Here is a 27,144-nt window from a genome sequence, read left to right as displayed (position 1 = left end):
GGCTGAAAGAACTTCATTCTCTCTCGACCAGCTACAGCCATACTCATAAGGAGGCGTCACTGGAGTGATGTGACACACAAGTGGTAGGCCAAGCCTATGTGGGCGGCCCAAGAACACCAGCCATCTTCCCCCAACCTTGATCCCTACTTCCCCACATGTCAGAACTCTGGAGAGTGTTTGCGCTGACAGGACCAGACATGCACCTTCAGCCCTACTCACCATCCCCTTACCTCTCAGAGGCTTCGAGGGACAAACTGGCTTTCTCCTCTTTGTGGTCACTGCCACTGCCTGACCGGTGCAGGCTCCGGCGAGAGTGTTTGCGCCGAGGCTGCTCCCGCTCTGGTGTGTCATCCTGCTCCACAGTCTCACTTTCCACATAAGGGTAGGCCACCAAGTTGATGTAACCATCACTGTCCCCCTCAAAACAGACAGACACCACACCTGGTGAAAAAAAGACAAATGTCAACAAACGTCTACACAGGCTGGGTCCAAGCAGCACAGACTGCTAGCACTTGCTGTCCCACAGCATACAGATGTCACCTGCCCTGAACCAACTGTACATCAGTGTAGGAACAGTGACCAGCAGACATCTTTCCAGAAGATACCTGACCACTCACCCACCCTCTAAGTCTGCTACTTACCTCTGATCTTAGATGAATCTATATTTATTCTCCACTCTCTTATCTAGCCCTCTCACTTTCAATTACTGACTTCCGTATTTTTCAAAAGAACTGTGTTCTGTAGGTGACATCCACACCTGACATAATTTAACCCTCTACTTATTTAACTGCTCTACAATGCTACCTTTACTGTCTGGTTCTCCTCTAGATCTGGTATCCTTCTGCCTGACGGTGTCACCTACAGACATATCAAGACTGCCCCCTCTAAGGCAGTCCTAAAAATATGTCTTCTGCCCACGCTGAGTACCAGGCTATTCTAACCTCACCAGACAGAACTCCCACCTCACCAAACCTCTGGTATTCCTAATTTGAGACACCTCCTATTTTCCATGCAGTACTCATACAAAACAGTTTGTTGTGTCCATTTTTATCAAACAGGTTGTTTAAGGGTACTTCTGGATCATTACCAAAGGAGTTAAAACATAATACCTAGAAACCTAACTCAAGGAGGTTTTTTTATTAAAAAAAAAAAGGTCCAGGCTGCCCTTCATCTAACTTCCACATCCAATCTTCCGTCAGCTACATTTCTCCTTTTACACTCTTGGTGTGTAAAACTGGCTCTGAAAATCGGTGAGAAGCTTTTATGAATATGTCAATATGCCAGACCAAGAATATCTTTCTCTTAGGCCCATTTCTTTCTCCAGATGGACACTACCCCAATCCCTGGGCCCTTTTAGGAAAAAAAAAAAAAGTCCTTAAAACATCAAGTCGAAATGGATTCTGGGCCAGCCCTGGTGGCCTACTAGTTAAGTTTGGGACACTCCACTTCAATGGCCCAGGTTTAGTTCCTGGGCACAGACCTATACCACTCATCTGTGTCCATGCTGTGGTGGTGGCTCACATACAAAATGGGGAAGATTGGCAGTGGATGTCAGCTCAGGGCGAATCTTCCTCAGCAAAAAAAGGAAATGGATTATTTTTTCCTAAATTCCCATTACATAGCTTAAAAGCATGCCTCACTTTACTGGGTTCACATCTGTACCCTGGCTTTCTTTCACAGATTGCTGCCTCTCCTGTAGGTTTTCATCTTTGTAACTTCCTCTTTTTGTCTTTACCAGAGCCTCCATTCTGTTCAAGCTGGTCTACAATCTTCTCTGTCTCCTGGGCTCCCCCTCATGCTCTGATCTAGAGTGTCCTCCAAGGCCTGCCACACAGCTCCCATGCTGGGCCCCTCCCTGCTGTAGCTGACCAGAGTGAGAGTCATTCCTTCTACAATCCTCTACTTTTCCCCACTCTTGGTTTACTTCTTATTTCAGTGGAATACATCTTTAAGTAACTTCCTAAGAAGGGGTGGTCAGGAGGTCAATTTTCTGAGTCCTTTGCAGGACTTTATTCTGCTCTAACACTTGATTGACAGTTGGCTGAAGATAGAATTCTATGTGATCTGCAAATAAAGACAGTTTTACTTCTTCCTTTCCAATCCGGATGCTTTTTATTTCATTTTCTTGCCTAACTGCACTGGCCAGAACCTCCAGTAAAATGAAATGAAGAGGATGGACATCCTTGTCTTGCTCCTAATCTTAGGAGGAAAAGCAATATTTTTTTTTCTTTTTTTTTTTTTTGAGGAAGATTAGCCCTGAGCTAACTACTGCCAATCCTCCTCTTTTTTTGCTGAGGAAGCCTGGCCCTGAGCTAACATCCGTGCCCATCTTCCTCTACTTTATATGTGGGACGCCTACCACAGCATGGCATGCCAAGCGGTGCCAAGTCTGCACCCAGGATCCAAACCGGTGAACCCTGGGCTGCTGAGAAGCAGATGTGTGATCTTAACCACTGCGCCACTGGGCTGGCCCCTGCAATCTTTTCATCATTACATATGATGTTAGCTGTAGGTTTTTCACAGATGCCCTCTTATCAGGTTGAGGAACTTTCCTTCTATTTCTAGTTTGCTGAGAGTCTTGTTGCTGTTGTTATTGTATCAAAAATGGATGCTGGATACTGTCAAAGGCTTTTTCTGCATCTATTGAGATAATCATATGGGCTTCCTTTTTTCAGTTTATTAATAAGACAAATTACATTAACTTTTGAATGTTAAACCTATCCTGTATTATTCAGATAAACCCTACTTGGTCGTGATGTATATTATCCCTTTAACATATTATTAGATTAAACCTGCTAAAATGTTTTACATCTAGGTTCATGAGGGACATTTATTTTCTTGTAATAGCCTTATAGAATAAGTTGGGATATATTCCCACTTCAATTTTTTGGAAGAGTTTGTGTAGAACTGGCAGTATTTCTTTCTTAAATATTTGGTAGAACTCACTAGTGAAGCCATGAGGGCGTGGAGTTTTCTTTGCTAGAATACTTTAAACTCCAATTTTCATTTAATAGATAGGGCTATTCAAAATATCCATTTCTTCTTCAGTGAGTTTTCATAGTTTGTGTCTTTTAAGAAATTGCCTATTTCATCTGAGGTGTAGAATTTATTGGCATAAAGTCATTCATAATATCCTTTTATATTTTAAATATCAGTAGAATCTGTAGTGATGACACATCTACCATTTCTGATATAGGAAATTTATGTCTTTTTCCTGATCAGTCTGGCTAGAGATTTATCAATTTTATCATTCTTCTCAAAGAATTGGCCCTTGGTCTTTGGTTTTCATTGATTTTATTTTCATTCTCTTATTATCTTTTTCTTATTTTAAAAATTTTATTTTTCCTTTTTCTCCCGAAAGTGCCCCTGGTATATAGTTATATATTTTAGTTGTGGGTCCTTCTAGTTGTGGCATGTGGGATGCCGCCTCAGCATGGCCTGATGAGTGGTGCCATGTCCGTGCCCAGAATCCGAACTGATGAAACCCTGGGCTGCCGAAGTGGAGCGCACGGACTTAACCACTCAGTCATGGGTCTGGCCCCTTGTCCTTTTCTTACTGATTTGCACAAATTTTTATATATATAGGTGTGTACATGTATTGATTCTAGAAATTAATCCTTGGTCAGTTATATGTGTTGTAAATATCTTTATCTCTTCATTTTCTTTAAAGGTATATTTTGATAAACCTAAGTTTTTAATTTTATATAGTCAAATGTATCATTCCCTCCTTTTACAATCACTTCTTTTCCTTTTTTCTTGCCGAGCCATCTAAAGCTATACTGGAAACCTTTCGTTCTCTACAGGCACACACCACTGAGTATCCTGATATCCACTGGTAGACATAGAGCATCACACACAATCAGGGGAAAAATGGCTATGCTGTGGGTAGGGCAGGAAGAAGTTCCCTCCAAGAGTAGGTGAGATTTGGTAATTAAATGAGCCATGCAATCTACTACTAGTTTAAGAGAAAAATACATTTGATCCTGACATTTTTTTACCTTATGACTCACACCGAGGTAGAATGCAGGTAGGAAAATGAAAATCAATGGTCTTTTAACTCATCTGATATAAGCCCTAATTTTCTTGGCATTTGGAAGATTGGTCTAAATAGACACAGATTACATTTGGGTGGAGGTTGTGTTATTTTTTTAAAATACACTTTTTATTTACTTTTAAAAATTGTGGTAAAAAATACATAAGATAAATTTGTCATTTTAACCATTTTTAAATGTACCACTCAGTGGTATTAAGTACATTCATAATGTTGTTTAACCATTATCACTAGCTGTTTCCAGAACTTTTTCATCATCTCAAACAAAAATTCTGTATCCATTAAATAATAACTACCCATTTATCCCCCTCACCTGAACCCCTGGTAATCTCTAATCTACTTTCTGTCTCTACAAATTCACCTGTTGTAGGTTATTTCATATAAGTGAAATCATGTAATTTTTGTCCTTTTGTGTCTGGTTCTTTTCATTTAGCATAATGTTTTCAAGGTTCATCCATGTTGTAGCACGTATCAGAACGTCATTTCTTTTTATGGCTGAATACTATTCCGTTGTAAATATGTGCCACATTTTGTTTATCCATTCATCTGTTGATGGACGCTCGGGTTGTTCCCACCTTTTGGCTATTGTGAATAATGCTTCTGTGACTGTTAGTTTACAAGTATCTGTTTGAGTCCCTGTTTTCACTTCTTTTGGTTATATACCTAGGAGTGGAATTGCTGGATCATATGGTGATTCTGTGTTTAACTTTTTGGGAAACTGCCAGACTGTTTTCTATAGCGGCTGTATCATCTGACATTCTTACCAGCAATGTTCCTATTTCTCTACATCTTTGTCAACACTTGTTCTTTTCTTTTTTCTTTTAATAGCTACCCTAGTGGGTGTGATTGTTATCTGATTGTGGTTTTGATTTGCATTTCCCTAATAGACTAATAATGTTGAGCATCTTTTCATGTGCTTATTAACCATCTGTGTATCTTTTCTGAAGAAATGTATATGCAAGTCCTTTGACCATTTTTGAATTAGGTTGTTTCTTAACTCTTAATTGGCAAAAGAAGCGAACAAGTTCTTAGCACACATAAGCTTTTTTTTTTTTAAACCTCAGGGCTTTTGCTTCTGCTTAGAATGTTTTTTCCACTGCCCTTTGCCCACAGTTACTCCTCATCCTTCAGTCCTTCAAGCCTCCCCAGACACGGCTTCCCTGATCATCCTATATCAAGTGTTCTGTTCTGGAAGCCTTATTATTTTCAATTACAAACTTCGGTTTCTTCATAGCACTTATCACAATCTACAGTTGTTCTGTCTGTTTACTCTTGTTTCTTACATTAGCATGTATGCTCCTTGAAGGTATGGACCTTTTTTGTCTTTTACACTAATGAGCACAGGGCTTGGCATCTAGTAGATGCTCAATAAATACCTGATAGCTGCATGAGGCAGAGTTTTGCAGAAGGACACTGAAGCCTAGAACCTCACATTCAGTACTACAAGCAGTAACACTTGATGAGAGTAGCTGGTCATAGTAAATAAAAGAAAATCCTTTAAACCTACTGCCAAAATGTAGAATATTATTGGCACTTTTCCTCAGCTTGGTCGAGTTTTAAAAAACATCTGTGCTTCTGGCAATAACGACATATCTAAGTATATGTGCGTTAGTATTTATACATGTATTTTCTAGACCTGCCTGCTAAAGGGTCCTAAAAGCAATGATATTCCAGGAACAATCAGTACATCTAGCACCAAGATCTTGGTTTTTCTAAATATCATTTCTACAATAAAAGGAAGCAGAGCTCTAGGAAAAATGGTTGGCTCCTGAATTCGAGCAGGAAAAATACAAGATGAGCCTGGAGCATCTTGTGATAACCAAAAGTAAAGAAGTAGTCAAAAATGATGCAGGTATATGTCAAAAGTACACAAGAACCAATGTAAAGGAGTCCCAGTTGTCAAATCTAGAGTAATCTGAGGGATAAAATATCCATAAGTCCATATTGATAGATAAATGGGTGAGAAGGGACAAATCTTATAGAACTGTACTTCCTTTTAATTAATAAACATAGAAGGAATAATGGAAACATAAGTCACCATTAGGTGTGCAACACAGTAATAATTGTTGCAGGCAAGAACCACTGATGTATTCTAAAATCAGTAGGCTAAAGTACAATAAGAAACAGGATATTTACAGAGTCTCAAAATATCTCCCTGTAAGATATTCATCAATTACAATGGGAAAAATAATAGCTTTACAGTGGAGAAGCCTGGGAGACACCACCTTAATCACCGATCACCTGATCAAAGTTAAATCACTAGTAACAAGACATGTACCCCTCCTGACATGATTAACTGAGGACACAGGATCATTTCTATGGCCCAAAATATATAACCTAATCTAATCACGAGGAAACATAGGACAAATCTAAACTTGGGGACACTCCACAAAACAACTGTTAGTATTCTTCAGAAGTGTCAAGGTCGTGAAGGACAAAGAAAAACTGAGAAGCTGCCCCAGACTGGAAAAGACTAAGGAGGACTACATGCAACATGAAATCCTGGACCAGAAAAAAAACGTAAATAGGAAAACTGCCGAAATGTGAAGGAGGTGTGCCGAATAGTTAATAGTATTATTATTTGTACTAACAGTATGATAAATAGCATTATCGATACTCATTTGGAAATTATGAATTGTACCACGGTTATTTTTTTTGTTAATTTTTTAATATACTTTTATTGATACTTGACAACTGGCCTAAATAAACACTGATTTTAATGTAAGTCCCCTTATCAACAATAGGCATGAAACAGCACCATTCTTAAAATCTAAACCCTTTAAGATCGGTTACTGAAAGTCACTTAAGGAGCTTGAGGGCAGTGTTAAAAGGGGTCAGGTTTTCACAGGCCCTCATTCACTTCTGCACGTTGGCTGGCACCATTACACTGCAGCCTCCCGTCTGCTGGAGCATAGGTTCCAGCACAATATCTGCCACAGTGAGTTCATTTCCAACAAGCCAGGGGCTCTTTCCAAGAGCAGAGTTCATGCAGTGAAACACAGCGGCTTTTTCTTTACTGCTTCCCTCTTTCAGCTGAAAAACAGCTATGTCTACCCCACTGTCTATGAGGGTTAAATTTACAGCATTATGCTTTTGGCCAAACAGAGAGAGCAAAAAACACGCAATGCTCCCTTCTCCTTTGACAGGATACATTGTTTGGACAATGAACTTCATTTGCGTCTTTGGTACATTCTTCTAAATTAGAGTAAAACTCAGCTGATATTCATGATGGGGCTGTTTTTTAGTCTGCTTGCCAAAGTACTTGAAAAGGTTTTCTGGTATGTTCTTGACTGCTGAATGCATGTGAATGGTGGACAGGACCCTGTAGCGGTCACAGAGCAGCTGGCACAGCATGGGCAGGGAGACGGGAGGTGGGGTTTGCACTGATCACAATGTCCTTCAGTGCCCCATAATCCTTTCCAAGCACTGAGTTTAAGTTCTATATACTTGCTGAACAAGCAGTGGGCTCATCAGCTTTGCTATGTTTGTTAAATCCAAGTCCATATCAGACATCTGAATCATCTTGGAAAGACCATCATCTGTAGCTTTCAATTCATACAGACGTTTTAAAATATCATCTTGGCAGGACTCAAGAGCTTCAAGAGATGGATCATTGGGGCCGGCCCGCTGGCGCAGCAGTTAAGTGCGCACATTCCGCTTTGGTGGCCTGGGGTCCACCAGTTTGGATGCCGGGTGCGGACATGGCACTGTTTGGCAAGCCATGCTGTGGTAGGCATCCCACATATAAAGTAAGATGGGCATGGATGTTAGCTCAGGGCTAGTCTTCCTCAGCAAAAAGAGGAGGATTGGCAGATGTTAGCTCAGGGCTGATCTTCCTCAAAAAAAAGAAAAAGAGAGATGGGTCAGACTCCTCCTGCACATGGCCTGCATCCAGCCTGGGGCTGGTGGTTCTGCCATGCATGCTGGGGAGCCAGTACATGCAGGTGGGAGCTCTCCAAGAAGACATGGGTGACCCTGTGATAGGGCTTTACCTGGTATGTTGGCATCATGGGAGCATTAGAGGAAGCTGGGTATATGGGAACTCTATTATTTTTTCAACTTTTCTATAATTGTAAATTTATTTCAAAATATAAATGCTGTCTGTCTTTGAAATATATGAATTGGATCAATAATATCCTCTATTTTCTTTGAATAAATTGGGCTTCATTTGACTTAAAAAGAAGGGATCAATTTTAGTTTAACTGAATTGTATTTTTGAGAAAGTGTATTTATTCTTCCCTTGTGAAAATGCAGCCCGAGGAAAGAAAATCAAGTATATACGAAGGATTTGCTATGGCTTTTAAGGACTTCAGTTCCCCAGTCTGAGAAAACGTTGAGGGAAAACCTGAACCAATTCTATGACTGACAATCCTTCCCTGGGAGGTACCTTGAGATTCTAACTTGTCCCAGTTTTGGTGGTTGTGATTTAGAAAACATTTGTCTGGAGGCAGGGCTCAACTTCCTTTTAAGAGATTTCTTCCTTAGCATCAGGACTCCATGAGCTAACAGGGCCTGTAGTTCTTTTTCTGGTTTTGTCATATTTATAGCAGAAGCTTTAGCCATGGATGTGTTGAGTGTGGATGAGTTGGTGGCTTAAGCTGCATTTATAAAGCATTTGCAACTATTGTTTCTTTAGCCACTCAGAGACAGCAGTGTGTTTGATTCTGGCTTCTCTCTAGTTTTGGAGCCTTAGAATAGCTATTCCTCCAAATTCAACATTCTTCTGACTCTGTTTTGAAAACAATAGCAAACAAACTATCCAATTCAAAACTGCACAAAGGACTTGAACAGACATTTCTCTAGGGAAGAGATACAAATGGCCAACAGCACAAGCACATCAACATCATTAGTCATTAAGAAAATGCCCGGTGGCACAGCAGTTAAGTTCCCACGTTCCACTTCTTGGCAGCCCAGGGTTCGCCAGTTCGGATCCGGGGTGCGGACATGGCACTGTTTGGCAAGCTATGCTGTGGCAGGCGTCCCAGATATAAAGTGGAGGAAGATGGGCACGGATGTTAACTCAGGGCAAATCTTCCTCAGCAAAAAAAGAAAATGCAAATCAAAACCACCATGAAATACCACTTCACACTATGGTGGCTATAATAATTTTATTAAAAAAGGAAAATAAGTATTGGCAAGGATGTAAAAAATTAGGAACACTGCTGCTAAGAATGTCAGATGATACAGCCGCTATAGAAAACAGTCTGGCAGTTTCCCAAAAAGTTAAACACAGAATCACCATATGATCCAGCAATTCCACTCCTAGGTATATAACCAAAAGAAGTGAAAACAGGGACTCAAACAGATACTTGTAAACTAACAGTCACAGAAGCATTATTCACAATAGCCAAAAGGTGGGAACAACCCGAGCGTCCATCAACAGATGAATGGATAAACAAAATGTGGCACATATTTACAACGGAATAGTATTCAGCCATAAAAAGAAATGACGTTCTGATACGTGCTACAACATGGATGAACCTTGAAAACATTATGTTAAGTGAAAAGAACCAGACACAAAAGGACAAAAATTACGTGATTTCACTTATATGAAATAACCTACAACAGGAAAATTTTTAGAGATAGAAAGTAGATTAGAGGTTACCAGGGGTTTGGGTGAGGGGGAAATGGAGAGTCACTGTTTAATGGGTACAGAGGGGGCCAGCCTGGCGGCGCAGCGGTTAAGTTTGCACGCTCTGCTCCAGTGGCCCAGGGTTTGCCAGTTCGGATCCCAGGTGCGGACCTGCGCACGACTTGTCAGGCCATGCTGTGGCAGGCGTCCCACATACGGGGTGGAGGAGGATGGGCACGGATGTTAGCTCAGGGCCAGCCTTCCTGAGCAAGAGGAGGAGGATTGATGGCAGATGTTAGCTCAGGGCTAATCTTCCTCAAAAAAATAAAATAAAATAATGGGTACAGAGGTTTTGTTCGAGGTGATGAAAAAGTTCTGGAAATAGATAACAATGGTATACAACACCGTGAAGGTATTTAATGTCACTAAATTAAACACTCAAGGGGCCGGCCCACTGACGCAGTGGTTAAGTTCGCACGTTCCGCTTCTCGGAGGCCCGGGGTTCACCGGTTCGGATCCCGGGTGTGGACATGGCACCGCTTGGCACGCCATGCTGTGGTAGGTGTCCCATGTATAAAGTAGAGGAAGGTGGGCACGATGTTAGCTCAGGGCCAGGCTTCCTCAGCAAAAAAGAGGAGGATTGGCAGTAGTTAGCTCAGGGCTAATCTTCCTCAAAAAAAAATAAATAAATAAATAAAAAACACTCAAAAGTGGTAAATTTTATATTATATATATTTCACCACAATAAAACATAAGTTAAGGAAACAAGTCAATACTGATATGAATTGGTTTTTCTAAACTGAGAATCCCTAAGTAAAGGATAGTGTAAACATGACTGAATTTATACAGCTTTGGAAAAGTTAAAAAGCAGAACACAAAACAATATAACTTACACAAGATGGGCAATCATAAAATTGTGTAAAAAGTGACAAAAATCAGATTTTAAAATAAAGTGACAATTCTGGTAGATATTCATGAGCTTCTATTCTATAAAGTTAATTTACATTTTAAAACATTATTTTTCCTTCAAAAGTTATGACCTCCAAGCCCAAGTCCTTCTGTAAATTTCTTACCATCAATTCATTCCGCCAGCACGAACAGACAGAGCCTCCATAGAGCCTCCTTGCCAGCTGTCTAACCACTTTAGCCTGGAAAGCATCCAATTCCTCCTCCTCTGGGACCAGAAAAGTGCTGCCCCCTTCTCTCCTATATCACTCAGCAAATAGAGGAAACTTCCTTGAGAATAGCATTCTCTGCACCAATGGGACTTAATGCTGTGAATTCTTCTTTGGTTTACCTATCAATGAATTCAAATTGCAAAATCTAAAGACCTCAGCTGATGCTTTCAGCCTTCAATTTTTGTAACAAAGTGACTTAGCTGCTTTGAGACAAGAGAGACCTACTATCACATCACATGGCCAACAAAACAAGGTAAACTGAGCTGAGGGCCTACAAGCCCAAGGCTGTTGCTCTCTCCAAACTGACCAGTGACTGACCTTTGTACTCAGGGGTGAACTCCTTCATTTCGGGAGGCAGGGACTCGTAGAAGCGCTGCTCCCGGGAGATGAGGGGCTTGCACACAGTGTGGTCGTCGTAGCGCATCATGCTGCTGTGTCCGCCCACCTGGTGGATGAAGGGCTCCAGGAGGACTCCCCGGTCTCCGGCCCGACTTGCGTTCTTGCCATACTGCCCCACTTCCATGGTTTGACAAACACACATTGCGTTGGGGGCCAGCTGCACACTGAGGGCAGAGGATGCAGCACATGGGCCACGAAAAGAGAGGTAGAAGGTCCTGGTGAGCTGAAAGCCAGTGGTCAGAGTGTTCAGATTATTCTTCTTTCCTAAACAGAAGGAAGAGAGGAAAAGAGGGAATCAAAACACCTGGAGAGCTGCAATTTCCCTGGAGCTCACAGAACATCTGCTCCCTGAGTAAGAACAGGGATTCTGTTTTGTTCCCTGCTATGTGGTCCGCCAGCATGTACAACAACACTGCCTGGTGCATGAGAGGCGGTGGGTAAATTTTTGTTGAATGATGCAACTTTGGTCTCCTCCATCCATCTTTTTATGCACAGACGCCTACATTCTCTTCCTTTCCTAGTTCTCAGATCCCTTCTAAGTTCTCTAAAGGATTTGCCTTTGAGCTACAGTAGTTACAGCCATCAGGAAGACAACTACCCTCATTTACTTCACAATCAAAGCTAAGAGTTCAGAGGAAAAAACACAAGGCCACACGAATTCATTCATTCAGATTTCTCACAATATCCAGTACTGGTAAGGGTCTCTCCCTGACTCAAAGGATTTTTGCCTGAGAAATCAGGGCCCACTAGATTCCCAATTTTTCTGCTCAAGGTGCCAAGACCAGGCAGGGAAAGCCATTCCCTGCTGAGTTGTAGAATCATAAAAAGGTTTTGCTTTTCCCAAAGGAATTCAGGCTTCAGAGTTCTTCTACTTTAAATCTGCGGCCATCAGTTTATGACCATACCCAGCACCACACACTTTCCCTTTCTGTATGACTCTCTACCAATTAGTGGGACAAGGAAAAGCTCTCTGTACTTAGATACCCTCCTTGTAATGTTAATTTTCTCTCAAGAAAGTTAAAGTAGCAGGCAACTTCTTTAATACTGAATACATTTTTAAAATTAGGAATGTATTAGGCAAGACTACATCTGAAAGATCAAGACTAAAGAAGTAAAATAAAATATGTGTAGAGCAAGAATATGGTTTTACCTGTAAGAGATAAACTATTACTTTTTTCCTGAACCTCACAACTATGGGCAAAATGGGCTATACAAGAACACTGTTGCAAAACTGCAAAATTTTCTTAATCCAAAGCTGCCCAGGAAACTATGGTCTATTTCACTGCTATCAACAAAAATAAATTATTCTCCATTTCCACTCTCCCAAACAGATCAGCACAGCTTTAATGCATACACACGTTTTTGCCTAGCTATCCACTTCCTAGTCCTCCTTCAGGATAAGGCAACTCTGCCCCAGGGAGTTCTCCCAGACTCCATTCTGTCCAAACATGAGTTTGGTGCACACCTCTATGGCTCCTAAGATACCCTGTGCCAATTCTATCATAGCAATATCATCACTGTACTGTCAGCTATTTACTTCCCTGTCACCACCACCAAACCATTCTCTCATCTCCATCCAGGGTCCAAGGCAGTTCCTGGCACACAGTAAGTGCTCAAAAAAAGGAGTTGTTGGAATGAATTAAGTAATTCCAGGAAGAGGACCACCGTGAGTAAAAGCACGATATGAAAATAAAAGGAATCTCACAGTGGCAGTGCTTAGAGTGGAAAATGGGGAAGCAATTGTGGAGGCCTTTTCTCAGGGTTCTTGGGGGTGCCCACTGTGGACTCTAGTCAGTACTGTCAGTCAGCTCCTGTGCTGGCTCCGCTTCACCCTGGGATTGCCTCTGACTGTGGATGGGATACCAGAAAGGTGCTAAACTTTTGGGTCAGTGGGTGTCTCAGAAAGGACAGGGGACAACAGTGCCAAGTATCCCAGAAGAGTTGGGCAAGAGGAGGGTCAAGGAAATGGCCATTCCTTGGACTCTGAGAGATCCATGGCAACCTCTGCAGCCTCCACAGGACTGAAAGGCAGAAAGTCCAATCTCTAGTCAGATCTAGACTTCCGATATTTTGTTTCCACATGATGTCCACAGAAAGTCATGGTACCGTTTTTGTGTTTGAAATACTTTCTTAGAAGTAAACATGTAAAATATACCACATTTCTGTAACTTTGTTTTGGGATTTCTTTTTAAATAACATGGAACCTGAAAAGCAGAAGGGCTCAGAATTCTTTCAACCTCCGTGAAGCGCTGGCTTACAAAGTGTGGAGCCTTGGATAAGTCACTTAACTTCAAGTTTCCTCAACTGTAAAATGAAGACACGCCCACTGCTAACCCTGCGGGACATGCTGATGCAGGCGAAGGACTTGGGCTTGCCTCACCTACTGCCCAGCCTTGGAAGTACTGGAAATAGTGACCGCTCTCTTCTTCAAAAACAACCAGAGATTGCTCCTGAAGTCTAGTGTTCACCTAAGGCCCACTGTGAAAACTATGGACTGAGAGGCCTCCACCAATTCCTTGCTAACAGTGCCCCAATCTTGTTCAGGTAGCCAAACCTCAAGGGAATGTGAAATTTCATTCTAGCTCAGGGAGAATCTTGAATAGTACCCCAATGCTTCTAAGTGGGCTGACTTACAAAAGAGCATATGACCCTCTTCTACTCAATGAGATACTCAAGGTGGCCAGGGGTTCTCTGGGAAAGGTTACCTTGCTCTTAAAGACCACGAGAAAGGTGTCCTTCTTCTTCCTCAGAATCTTATTTTGTCTGGATGTGATATCTGAGACTATTGCAGCCACCTTGTGACCCTAAAAGATACTAGCCTAAAGACAAGGCTGAGTATGCAGAACAGAAAGAAAAAAATTGGGGTCCCCGTTGCTATCACTAAAGTACTGGATATCTTCTTGTTGTGTAACAAAATCTATCACTTATAGCCAAAACCATCCTAAATGAAAGGACAGAAATAGTTGCATCAAAATCCCCAGATCTCCAGTTAATACACTTTGCACATAAAGAGGTCAATAAGTGTTTTCTGATGACAAAAGGGAAACTTCCAACAACTAAAGAACAAGCCCTTCACTGGTGACAAAGGGCACACTCTCCCCAAGCCTCAAAGTGAAAAATGTAGCTCTATAATCTTTAAAGTGTCCCTGAAGGCAAAGAATTTGAATTATGTCTGGTGCACAGGCTGATACCAAGACACTACAAAAAAAATGACAAACAGAAAATTCTTTCTCTAATAAGGAGGAATGAATCTGTCCAAATACCCAAATAATTAGCTTAGAACTAATTCTGCTGTGATTCAATAAGACACAGACCATAAAAGAAATCTTACTCTTGCCACTTCAAGACCTTATTGATCATTATTTTTTACGAATGCATCTAAATATAATGGAGTCAAGAAATCCTGTTTTCCAGAGTGTAACTAATCCTCAAAGATTTGGGAGACTGTCCTCTGCAAATACACTGACGTGATTTCAAGTAGTTTATGCCACTCAAGACGTCAATAGCTTCTGAAGACTTTTCTAGACTTAAATTAAGGAACTACTACCATAAAGAAAAACTTGCAAATTCTTTAAAAGCTACAAAGTATCAAAAAATAATGTCAGATAACTGAAATCATGAGGGACTCTGGTTTCATTGCCATAGGTTAAACTAACAATAACAATAAAATCCACCAGTTTATGTCTTGTTTTTTGTTTTATAAATGACTCCAAAGGTTTCCCTTGGGGAAACTTTACAAATGGTACTCTTTTCCCTATGCATCAATAAATCGAGGTTCCCTACCTGGTTAACAATACAGTGGTGTTTCCCATGCATCTGCTATCTGAAATTCATATTGCTCAAGTACATAATGTACAACAAAATCTTTGGCTATGACAATAGTAACAGGATAATTTTTAGATTGAGACTAATAAAAAATACTTCTACTTAAAAAAAAGAACAACAACTAAATATCTCCTACAAATATCACAAGAGCTTATTCAGGAGGAGAAAAAGCTTAGGTATAATAATCCACATATTATAAAGACCTCACAAGTCTATCTATTCAAATACATTAGGATTTGCAATCTTTTTTTTCTCTGTGAAAAATCACTTTGCTTTGTAATTAATTAACACAGCTCAGAGAAAGAGAGTCTCCCTTAGTCTCCCAACTATTCTTTGATCCCTTAAGCACAACTGCAATTCCTCATTTTATAGTTTCTTCCTAAGACTTGATGTCCACTCCTCTTGCAAGGTAGTGAGGGCTCATTATGCAGTTACTCCTGTGTCAGACAAGAGCCACAGAAGCACACAGAACCTTCCATTCCTATGGAACTTCTAAGGCATGTGAATAAGGACAAGAGGAACAGAAAGGAATCTAAAACCATACCGAGAAGCTAGAAAAAAAAAAGGGACAGGCTGGAGCATTTCTTGGAGTCACTGCTAAGCTGAACAGGGAGGAATAACCAGCAAAAGACCAGTCAAATACCAAGTTGTTCAAAGTTCCCCAAGTTTCTGTGGAGAGGTACTTTACCAAGGCAATATTTTCAAAGCCTTTGGCAAGAGTTAGTGTCCCAAATGAGCTTACCTTTCAGCCCCAGACAGCAATCCAATCACCAGCAGCCTCTGCTGGGCACTAACATACATACTTAACACTCCACTCACAAGACAGAACCTCCTCTTCCCCAGTGGTGCATTAGTCACCTGCGAAGTACCTGAAGGAAAGTGATGCCCAGGTTCATCCCCCGCCCTACTCCAGAATTAACTGCAATTAGGAAGCTTCTAGAAGATCCCATTACAACCTTGATCCCTCTGCAGGCCACAACTTGACTGCCTCTCCAAGTCAAGTACCCTGGATGTTCCTACTCCTGGCTGTCACTGTCAAAGTCTTCTGTGGCTTTTCCCACACCCACCACCATTGTCTTCAGCATCTTCACACTCATCAGTCCTCCAAGCTATTCAGCTGCCAATGCCACCAAGAGGTACATGGTCACCACAGTATTCTGATCATGCAGTGTAACATGGTCACTAGCACTAACATTCTGGGCATGACGACAGCCATCCTGGGGACCTTCCTGCACAACAAGACCAAGTAACCAAATATGATGCAAACCAGTAAGGCAGGAAGAACCTTCTCCCTGTCATGACTAAGGACTTGAGTAACAACAAGTACTGTCAGAACACACTGAAACATACCTACAAACCTCCCTTCAACAAACCCTACATAATTTCACCACTTCCCTTAGAGACTATCAATATGGCCCAAACATCTTAATATATCCCTTTCAGTATACCCAGCAGAGCTACTCAAACTTAATACAATGTAAACCATTAAGATGTGTAAAGTCGAGGGGTTAAATCAGTACAATACACTTCAGCAGCCCAGGCTTCGCAGGTTCGAATGCCAGGTGAGGACCTAGCACTGCTCGTCAAGCCACGCTGTGGCAGCATCCCACATAAAATAGAGGAAGATAGGCACAGATGTCAGCTCAGCAACAATCTTCCTCAAGCAAAAAGAGGAAGACTGGCAACAGACGTTAGCTCAGGACCAACCTTCCTCACACATAAAAAAAGATGTGTAAAGTCTAGAGGACAGGAGAGACTATTCTGTTCTTCCTCTATCTCCCAGCAGGATCAGAAACTTCTCACATATCAGTGACTATAAACCCAGATGAAGGAAAGGTGCCTAATAACCCAGTGTCCTCCTGAGCAGGAAATTGTGACTAACATTCTAGGAGCACAAGGACAAGCCTATAGTGGGGAGTGCTATGAGCTCTGGGCAGAGGGAAATCTAAATAGAGACCAGTGTTTCACAGTGTTTTTTTCCTGGAATCTGTCATCTGAGAGCTGTATCGTTACAGAAATCATGGCCAAGTTTTACCTTTCTGTGTAGAATTAGTACCACGTAAATGTGTTCCCAAGTCACCTGTCTTGTTTGCCTTCCAAGTAACACTCATAAGATTTTCTCTGGAAAAGTGAAATTCCTGTAGATACAGACCTCTGAGCTGGCAAGAGGTGGTTTCCAGGGTCAAGGAAAGGAATGAAGGGTGGTACCTGAGTGTTACAAAATAGCCACTTTAATTCCATGGCTCAGATGTGTCTAGGTCAGACTCAAGAACTTGTGAGCTGCCACCCCAGTTTCTAAGACTGGCAGAAAACTGGCATTTATTAAAACTATCTCCCAGGAACAAAGAGGTTCCCACTTTCCCCAATCATCCTGACATTCCTTAGCTATGACTGACAAACAAACATTCAAAAGTAAAAAGCAACTGCCATTAGTATTTAAGTTCTATAGCCTATTCTTTGAGATGAAAGTCTGAAGCAGCATTTGCCCAGATTGAAAGTTGAAGGAAAATTTACTATTCTCTTTCTACCTCTTTTTTCCCTTGCCAGAAGTAGGGCATTTCTCCTCTTTGGGGCATTAAAAGTATTAAAAGGAGGTAACTATGAGGAGGAACATCCTTAGGGTTTTGAGAAGGACCCTTAGGAAATTGTCTTAGTCTGTTTGGGCTGCTGTAAACAGAACACCATAGACTGGGTGGCTTATAAACAAGAGAAATTTATGTTTCACAGTTCTGGAGGTGGCAAGTTCAAGATCAAGGCACTGGCAGATTTGGTGTCTGGTGATTCACTGTGTCCTCACATGGTGGAAGAAACTCTCTGGGGTCTCCTTTATAACGGCATAATCTCATTCATGAGGGCTCCACCCTCATGACCTAATCACCTCCCAGTGGCCCCACCTCCAAATACCATCACACTGGGGATTAGGTTTCAACATACGACTTGGGGAGGACACAAACATTCAGTCTATAGTGGAAATCATGATCAATGTTTTAAGCTCTGCTTCCAGAGTAGCTGTTTTCTCTGTTTCAGATGAGACTTCACCACTTCTGTGATGATTATTGGCAGGATATTTGGTGAGAAAATCTTGCTTTTGTGAGAAGGATCTTATACTCTTCTATGGAATAGTTTGTAGCATTGTGTGTATTGGATGGAAATTATTTTACATTTAAACGTTTAAAAATAAGAAAATTCCCACTGGGGAAGCCTGATACATTTCAGTATTTTGTAGTAAAGCTTTCTAAACGAACTCATCTTGAAAGATGAAAACGAATCAAGAATATTATCTAATATTTATGTATTAGAGTAGATAAGACCCCTGTGTTTTGATTACCATGTCGGTTTTCATTGGGTTGTTTGCATTAGGGTCTGAATCAGGTCCTAGGGGAGGGGGGAGAAGTAGAGCACCAAGCTAGGCTTTGGCTTGCCAAAACAGATACTTTGGACAAGATTAAGTTTTGGGTTTTGGGAAAATCATATTGTGATTAAAATTATATGACCCAGTAGATAACTTCTACGCCCTAAATACACAACGTGGTTTTAATCTTTTTTGTCTTATCATAAAAAGACTGTGCCCTAACCAAAAGACCAATGGCTTGGCTTGTGGGGTCGTCAGTGATAGTTGCATTATCTTCTGCATTGTCACCACCCTTATGAGCAGAGCAGAGGTACAATACTTGAGGGAAAGGAGCAGATGTTCTTCGCAATTGTGGATGCTGGAGTAAGAGGGGCTAAAGTAACAACAATTCTCTACATGTTATCCTGGTGAACAATCCTCAGAGAGGAAATAATGTAGTTTGTTTGAATCAGTTATTCTGGATCATTGGAAGTTTATATTAAAATGGTTAAAATTTTGTCAGCTTATGAATGGACCACTCCCCCACAGTCATGCCTATGAGTTTGCACATCACCCGCAACAGAAGTCTCTATCTGTCCTTCATTTGATTTAAAACACTTTGGTTCCACATTTTAGTGTATAAAATGGGAAGGAGGCTATTTTTAAAAAGAACTTGTTGAGAATCTGAAGTTGAATTTTTTTCACTGGTGAATAGCAGCAAGTGGAAATAGATTTACACTGCAAAGATAGTTACAACAGTTAGGTGGACTTTCTGGTTATAGTAACTAATTCCTTGAACATATAACTGAATTCCAAAATGAATTATGTCTCTATTCAAGGAAAATAAAGTTTCTGATATTGCTGAAATTTGTATATTAATTTGTTTTCCTTTTTCAAAGCAAAAGCTGTTCGTGAGGTGAAATGACTATCAGGTTTTATTATTTGTGAATTAATAAGTAGGATATTTAATTGTGTAAAAAAATTAAACTGTGGTATATTCATACAATGGAATACTACACAGAAATGAAAAAGAACCAACTACTGCCATATACAACACAGATGAATCTCACAGGCATGATGTAGCAAGAAAGAATCTAGAGAGGCCATGGGGTATGATTCTGTTTATATGAAATTCACAATGATAATGGAGACCACAACAGTGGTTACTCTGGGAAAATACTAATTGAGAAGGGGCACAAAGGTAGAGGTGACACAGGTGAATACTATAAATATCCACTGAGCTGTGTGCTCAGATTTGTGAACTTTACCATAAGTTAGAGCTTAATAACAATAAAAAAAAATCAATAACATCCCCCATACCAGCAAAAAACAATTAGAAAATGAACTGTTTAAATATATCCCATTTACAAGAGCAACCAAAACTGTAAAGTACCTATAAATCTTTAAAAATTATGCCAGATGAATAATAAAACTTTACTGAAGGACCTAAAAGAAGACATAAGTACACCACATTCATGTGAGGGAGGGCTTGATATTGAAATGCACTGCAATTTCAATCAAAATCTCAATAGACTCTTCTGACGAACTTGACAAGCTGCCTCTATTCATATGGAAGACTCATGGCCAAATAATGTAGCTAGACAGCAATGTCAAAGAGTAACAAAGGAGGACTTGCCCTCCCAGATAGCAAAGCTCTTTATGAAATTATAGCAATTAAGATAGAGTAGGATATTTTGCAAAGAGAGGCAAGAAGATGAACAAAACAGAAGAGAGATCTTAGGAACAGACACATACTGACGTGGGAGTGGTGTGTGCGATTGAAGTAGTATTTAAATACCCATTTAATCAACTGGGAAAAGATGATCTAAGTCATAAACAAGGCTAGACTAACACTCTGCATAGATAAAATTCTATCCTTACCTCCAACAATACTCCAGAATAAATTCCCTATATACTAAGGTCTAAATGTGCAAAATAAACTTTAAGGTAATTAGAAAAAAATTTAAATGCCTTTTGACAACAGATTAGGAAAAACTCCATAAATAAGACATAAATGCACAAACCACAATGGGAAGAACTGATGAATAAGACCATATTAAAATTTTTAAAATTTTAACAGCTTTTATTGAGGTATAATTTACATACCATAAAATTGACTCATTTTAAGTGTACAATGCAATGATTTTTAGTAAATTTACACAGTTGTACAACAATCCCCACAATCCAATTTTACAATATTTCTATCACCCCAAAAGACCCCTCCCACCCATCTGCAATTCCCTCATTTCCACTCCCCTAGCCACATTATTTTTTGTATAAATGAAGATAAAAGTCAGACAGACTAAGAGATGGTATTTGCAATGTTTAGCAAAAAAATAGTAAATAATATATGAAGAACTACTATAAATAAAAATGGGGAAGAACCCAGAAAATGGAAAAAAGAGGAGGTTCAGATGGTTAATAAACATGTAAAAAAATGCTCTCCTCACAAGTATTGGGGAAATGCTAATCAAAACAGGAAACCATTTCACTCCTACAAAATTGGCAAAAAATTAAAGCCTGAACATACCAAGCACTGGCCAGCCAGGGAGAAATGGTCCATCTCCTATTCTGTTGATGGCAACTCAAAACCCAAGATGTGCACCCTTTGTAACCCAGGACATGCCCAAAATGGCAGGTTCAAGGATGTCCACTGCAGCATTGTTGTAACAAAAAATGGGGAACCACCTAAATGTCCACCAAGGGGGGAATGGATAAATGAATGGGTATATTCATAAATTGTACAGTACTGAACTAATGATCTATGTAAGTCAACACAAATACATTTCAAAACCAAATTGGAAACACCAATTTTGAAAATGCTATTTCTAGCATGATCCCATTTAAATTTTAATACATAAAACAATACTATATTATACACAAATTTATGAACACATATGTGTATTAACAAGAACAATGATATGGAATGGAAAGATGTGTACCCACTTTAGAGGAGGAAAGGAAAGGAGAGGACTGGTATCTAGGAAGAAAAGGAAACTCCAGCTCTACCTATATTTTTTTACTTCTTTTTAAGAAGTTGGAAAACAAATATGGTAAAATGTTAACATTTTTAAATCTATGTGTCAAGTACATTAGTATTATATTATTTTCTGAACTTATATTTAATTAAAAAACAAAAAGCCTTCATAGTGCTAAAACGTGATGTCAATACAGTAAATGAGAGGAGAAGAACATACTAGCAATGGTTCCAAACTGGGATATGATTACCATCACAGTCCCCTAGAAGTGGGAGGAAAATATGAGAACTTCTTGATCTGATTTCTTCACTTGGCCTTCAAGCACCACACTCTCCTCGTCCTCCTTTACACAGTCTCCTTTGCTCATTCTACCTCTTCTGCTCAGCCTCTTAACATTGGAGGCCTCACGGCTCAGCCCTTGGTCCTCTCTTGTCTAGCTACACTTTCAGTTCAGTCCTCTCTTTTGGACACCAAAGTTATATATCCAACTGCCTATTTGATCTAGGAAGTCTAAATTTAACATGGCCAGAACTCATCCCCCCCACCCAAAAAAACAAAAAATACTTGCAGTCTTCCCCACCCCCAACTCCATTTTTACAACTGTTCTCATCAAAAACCTGGCAGTCGTTCTTGATTCTTCTCTTTCTCTCAAACCCTATATCATGTAATACTACTGACTCCATCTTCCAAACATATCCAGATCCAACCACTTCTCACTACCTCTAATGCTATCCCCCAGGTGTGATCACCAACATCTCTCACCTCCTAACTGGTATCCTGCTTCTATCATGGCTTTCCTGCAGTCTGTTCTCAACACGGCAACCACAGTAACTCTGAAACTGAGAGTCAGAGCATGTGACTTCTCTGTTCAAAATCCTGCAATGGCTCCCATCTCACCCAGAGTAGAAGTCCAACTTCAGGGGCTGGCCCAGTGGCAGTGTGGTTAAGTTTGTGCACTCTGCTTCGGTGGCCTGGGATTCGGAGGTTCCATCCCAGGCGCAGACCTACACATCGCTTATCAAGCGTGGTGGCATCCCACATACAAAATAGAGGAAGACTGTCACAGATGTTAGCTCAGGGTCAATCTTCCTCATGCAAAAAGAGGAAGATTGGCAACGGATGTTAGCTCAGGGCCAATCTTCCTCACAAAAAAGGGAAAAAAACCTCCAACTCCTTACTATATCCTACAAGATCGCACAAATTCTATTCCTCCTCACTCCCATTTTCTCTCTGCTCCAATTTCCTACCCCTCTCTCCATTGTTTATTACCCCACTCTAAACATATTGTCTAGACACACAGGCGTATTCCCACTTTAGGGTCTTTGCACGAGCCATTCACTCTGCCTGGACCCTTCTTCCCCCAGATATCCACGTCGTAGCTAACTCCCTCATTTCCTTCAAAAGTCTTTCCTCAAATGTCTCTTTCTCAATGAGGTCTACCTTAACCTCCTAAATTTAAACTGCAAATCCACCTGCACTCTTCATCCCCTTTAATCTGCTCTTTTCCTTTTTTATGGCACTTATCACCTTATGACACATTATATAGCTTAATTATTAATAATGGCCATTGTTGGGGCCAGCCCCCATGGCTGGGTGGTTAAGTTCGCGTGCTCCACTTTGGCGGCCCAGGGTTTCACCAGTTCGGATCCTGGGCGTGGACATGGCACTGCTCATCAGCGTCCCACATGCCACAACTAGAAGGACCCACAACTAGAATATACAACTATGTACTGGGGGGCTTTGGGGAGAAGAATTTAAAAAAAAAAAAAAAAAAGTGGCAACGGATGTTAGCTCAGGTGGCAATCTTTTAAAAAAAAACAAAACTGCAGCTCCAAAACAACCTGAGGGCAAAAAATAAAATAAAATAAATGTCTGTTGTTTATTATTTTCATTATGATGTCAGCTCCATGAAGGAAAAGCTCTTTGTCTGTTTTGTTTACTATATTTATACTAAATGCCTGGAGAGGTGCCTGGCACATGGTAGCCACACAATAAAAACAGCTGAGGGCCGGTCCTGTGGCTGAGTGGTTAAGTTCCCTCGCTCTGCTTCGGTGGCCCAGGGTTTCGCTGGTTTGAATCCTGGGCGTGGACATGGCACCGCTCATCAAGCCATGCTGAGGTGGCATCCCACATGCCACAACGAGAAGGACCCAAAACTAAAAATACACAACTATGTACCAGGGGGCTTTGGGGAGAAAAAGAAAAAATAAAATCTTAAAAAAAAACTCAAACAGCTGAATAAATGTATGTATGTATGTATAAGATACATATAGCAGATGTGTACAGTAGGGTAAGTATGTAACATGAAAAAATGTTTATGGAGGGACAAGTTTTTTTTTTTTAATTAGTGTTGTAAATCAAAAAAGTTTACAGACTTCTAATCTAGGGCTACCAAAACCAGAACAAAGAGGTAACATGGCTTTACAAAGAACAAAGTATATTGGCCATGGGACAGAAGTCCAAATCAACAAATAAAGAGAAGCAAAATTCTGTGTTTTGACTCTAAAAAGATTTGATATATGAAAGAAAAACAGGTTGAAATGTACCTGGATAGAAATAGCAACAGAACTAAACAAGACAGGGAAAGAAAAAGAAAATAGCCGATGAAGAAGAGGATTAGACTATTTTCATTAATGATACAAAAGACAAACAAGGGGAAAATCAGGTAAATATACAGATAACCTCAATTTTAAAGGATGAACCACGGGCTGGCCCAGTGGCGCAGTGGTTAAGTGCGCACAGTCTGCTTCAGCAGCCCGGGGTTCACCGGTTTGGATCCTGGGTGCGGACATGGCACTACTTGGCAAGCCATGCTGTGGTAGGCGTCCCACACATAAAGTAGAGGAAGAAGGGCACGGATGTTAGCTCAGGGCCAGTCTTCCTCAGCGAAAAGAGGAAGATTGGCAGCAGTTAGCTCAGGGCTAATCGTCCTCAAAAAAAATAAATAAAAAATAAAGGATGAACCACATCAAAGAACTTGAGCCAAATTTAGGAGATACAACGGTAGTTTTTCTGTTTGTTTGTTTTAATTCAACAACACAGCAAGCCTAGAAAGTGGCAATAAATAAAAGCTCTGGCAAAGAAAGAGAAATTGCAATCAGATATGGTGGTGAATAAGGTCAGGACTATTTTAAGAACTAGGAAGGCAGTCTCAGCAAGAGCAAAACAATACCTAGCGACGAAGTTTGTTGGTCAGATGAGCACAGTTACACACTCAAAATGCAGATCAGCATACATGCACTCTAAGAAGCTTGGTTAGAATTGCAAATTCTACAGCCAACATATTTTTATAGCCTCAGATTAACCAACTAGATTTTATATGCAATCTTTTTAGAAAGAGAGGCATTCTTGGTGCCTTCATACTGCACAAGTATATTTGCAAATTTCCTAAAAATTGGTTTAGATATCCAATATTTCTACCACCTCTTCTAAATTAAATATATCCACTTAAGCACTAAAAACATAATGGCAAAACAACACGCTCTTTAAAAAAAAATCACATGAAATTTACTTAGTTTTTTCAAAATTAAACTTGGCAAATCAGGAATGCTCAGTAAAATTTTGGCAATAATGTATCTTCAGTTTGTTTTTTATTCTCTGATACAATCCAAGGGAAAAATAGCAAAATCACTCAACTAAAAAGAACATAACAGACTGGTAAATTACTCTAACAGAAAAGAACAACATACAAAGTCTGAGTTGCATAGCTCTGGACTTGACGAAAACTGATTTCTAACTAATTTCACAAATAACAAGCTGATATGGACTCTGACAGGAAAAGACATGGAAATACCCTGAAATTCAGGGACAAAAAAACTACAGCAGAAAACTAACATGAAATTATGTTTGTTCTCTAAAGCACACAACCAAGGGAACCTAATGCTTTCTTAAATTCAGGTCCATTCTTGCTTTTACATACGAGACTGTAGGCACTGATACAGATTAGGTATACTTAGAAGAGTAGGAGGGGACAATCCTCCTTCCCTCATCACCGTGGACTGTTTCAAGCAGATGCTCACAAAGCTCTCCTTTAAGGAGGAGGGAAATATAGGGAATGTTGTCAAGGTAAATAGGGTTGTCAACCTGAGCCTACCTTTCCAATCTACCAGGGACCGGCACATCCCTCACCTAGAAACCAGAAATGGGTGCAAAGGCCTAAGGCAATCTGGGAGGTATGAAGCAAGGAAAAGAGAAAGAAGGCTTAAAGGCATCTCTTTCGTTGTTTGTCCTCAGAGAAGAGATGAAGGATTGTTTAGACTCCTGGGTCCTATTCCAGGAGCAAAGGACACAGTGACATTCTCCTGAGGACACCGGGGCGAGAACAAACAGGGAGCAAGGAGGAAAGCAAACCTGGCAGGAGGCCTGAGATGTGCCAGCCCATTGAGAAACAGCCAGAACAGAATTAATTTAGGACAAAGAGAGAAGCTAGAATCCAGTGTACCCCTTTCCTGTTTTTACAGGATTTCTGAAGATCAGAAACCTGTGCTTCCCCAGATGTAGTTTTTTAGTAAAGATTCTTTTGAAAATATCTGTCTCAACTGTGCTAAAGAGAGTGGAAAAAAGGGGGTTTGAGGACAGAATTTTAAGAATACAGGTCCAAAGTGATACAGGGGAAATCAAAATGAGAAAACACCGAAAGAAAGAAGAAACATGTTTCTCACCTGAAGCACTATCTGCTCACATTTGTATGGGATTATTCTTTAAGAAGACGCCAAGGGGTGCCAGTGCTACGACTAAACAGTCAGTTCAGACAAGCCATACCTGAATCAGGTCAGTCTCTGCCTAGCACATTTACAACAAAACCTAAACATAGTCAAACCTAGAAAGCACACACATAGAAGGACAGGAGAAATTGTTCTTAAAAAAACAACACACAAACCACAGAACACTTAAAATGAGACTTTCTAAAATGCTAAAATATGGAAGAGTGAGTTTCCTAGACTTCTCTCATACTACCAATCCCAGTGAAGACCCAAAGCTGAAGAGAGAAGCTGCTGCACAACTGAAAGAAAGATGCAAAGGCAGAGTATCATGCCTGTTCTCACAACCTAGGTTTCTGACGTGACTGGTAATTCTCGTTCCTTTTCTCCTCCTCCATCCTATTGTAGCTCAAGTAAAAGAGAAGCTGAACACAGTAGAGGCAAACTGACAGGACGGACGCAGAGGTGAACACACCCTAAAGTGGCTGGGAAACTGATGTAGATACCTCTCTACTTGGGATTTTCCCTCACCATAACATTTTTTGAATAAAATGTGCTATTTCAGAACAGAAACAAAAGAACAATAATTCTTATCACTCCTCAAAATTTCAATTAGCTGCAACGCTAGGTTTATAACTGGAGGTTACTCCAGGTACAAATCTACTACCTTGTACTAGTGATATTCACATGTGCCCTGCTGTTAAAGAGGTAAAACACAGAAATAAAATCTCCTAGACCTAGGAGAAGTGAAGCCAAAGCTCTGGTCACAGCACTGAGCTTTTTAGAGTACTTGGAGGCCTCATTTAACAACCACCCCCACACATACACTGAAGATGATTACTAGCTTAGAACAAGAAAAACCTCCAGAGTTAGGAATTATGCAACCATAAAATAGCTTCTGTCTTTCCTGTGGTATCTCAATGATACCACAAAACTGTCAGGAACCCCAAAGGAGTTTTAAATCACTGAATTCCGCACTATTTTTAAAAAGGCACCAAAAGGGAACACACATTTAAAAATCAGATACGGCTACAATCCAGAGGACTCTCCCTGTGGTGGTGAGATCACACACTCAAACGTCTTGATGGTATAATACTCTGCAGATTATCT

The 27,144-nt window shown here is 40.4% G+C and overlaps 1 protein-coding gene and 1 pseudogene across 2 annotated transcripts in view; both read right to left on the bottom strand.

The window, feature by feature from the left end:
• IP6K1 (inositol hexakisphosphate kinase 1) overlaps positions 1 to 27,144 on the bottom strand; it is a 66,602-nt gene that overhangs the window by 11,099 nt on the left and 28,359 nt on the right. For both annotated transcript variants that reach the window (XM_014840438.3, XM_014840437.3), the window contains exons 2-3: positions 11,120 to 11,464; positions 231 to 441 (exon numbers count right to left, since the gene is read on the bottom strand). In XM_014840438.3, coding sequence (XP_014695924.1) covers positions 231 to 441; positions 11,120 to 11,342 — 434 coding nt within the window. In that variant the 5' untranslated portion in view covers positions 11,343 to 11,464. The remainder of the gene's footprint in view (positions 1 to 230; positions 442 to 11,119; positions 11,465 to 27,144) is intronic.
• On the bottom strand, positions 6,746 to 7,703 carry LOC139041386 (aminoacyl tRNA synthase complex-interacting multifunctional protein 2 pseudogene; annotated as a pseudogene).

This window comes from Equus asinus, chromosome 21 (genome assembly GCF_041296235.1).
Source record: "Equus asinus isolate D_3611 breed Donkey chromosome 21, EquAss-T2T_v2, whole genome shotgun sequence".
NCBI lineage: Eukaryota > Metazoa > Chordata > Mammalia > Perissodactyla > Equidae > Equus > Equus asinus.
Note: the sequence above shows the minus strand (reverse complement) of the source record. Positions and strands in the feature narration are given on the sequence as shown.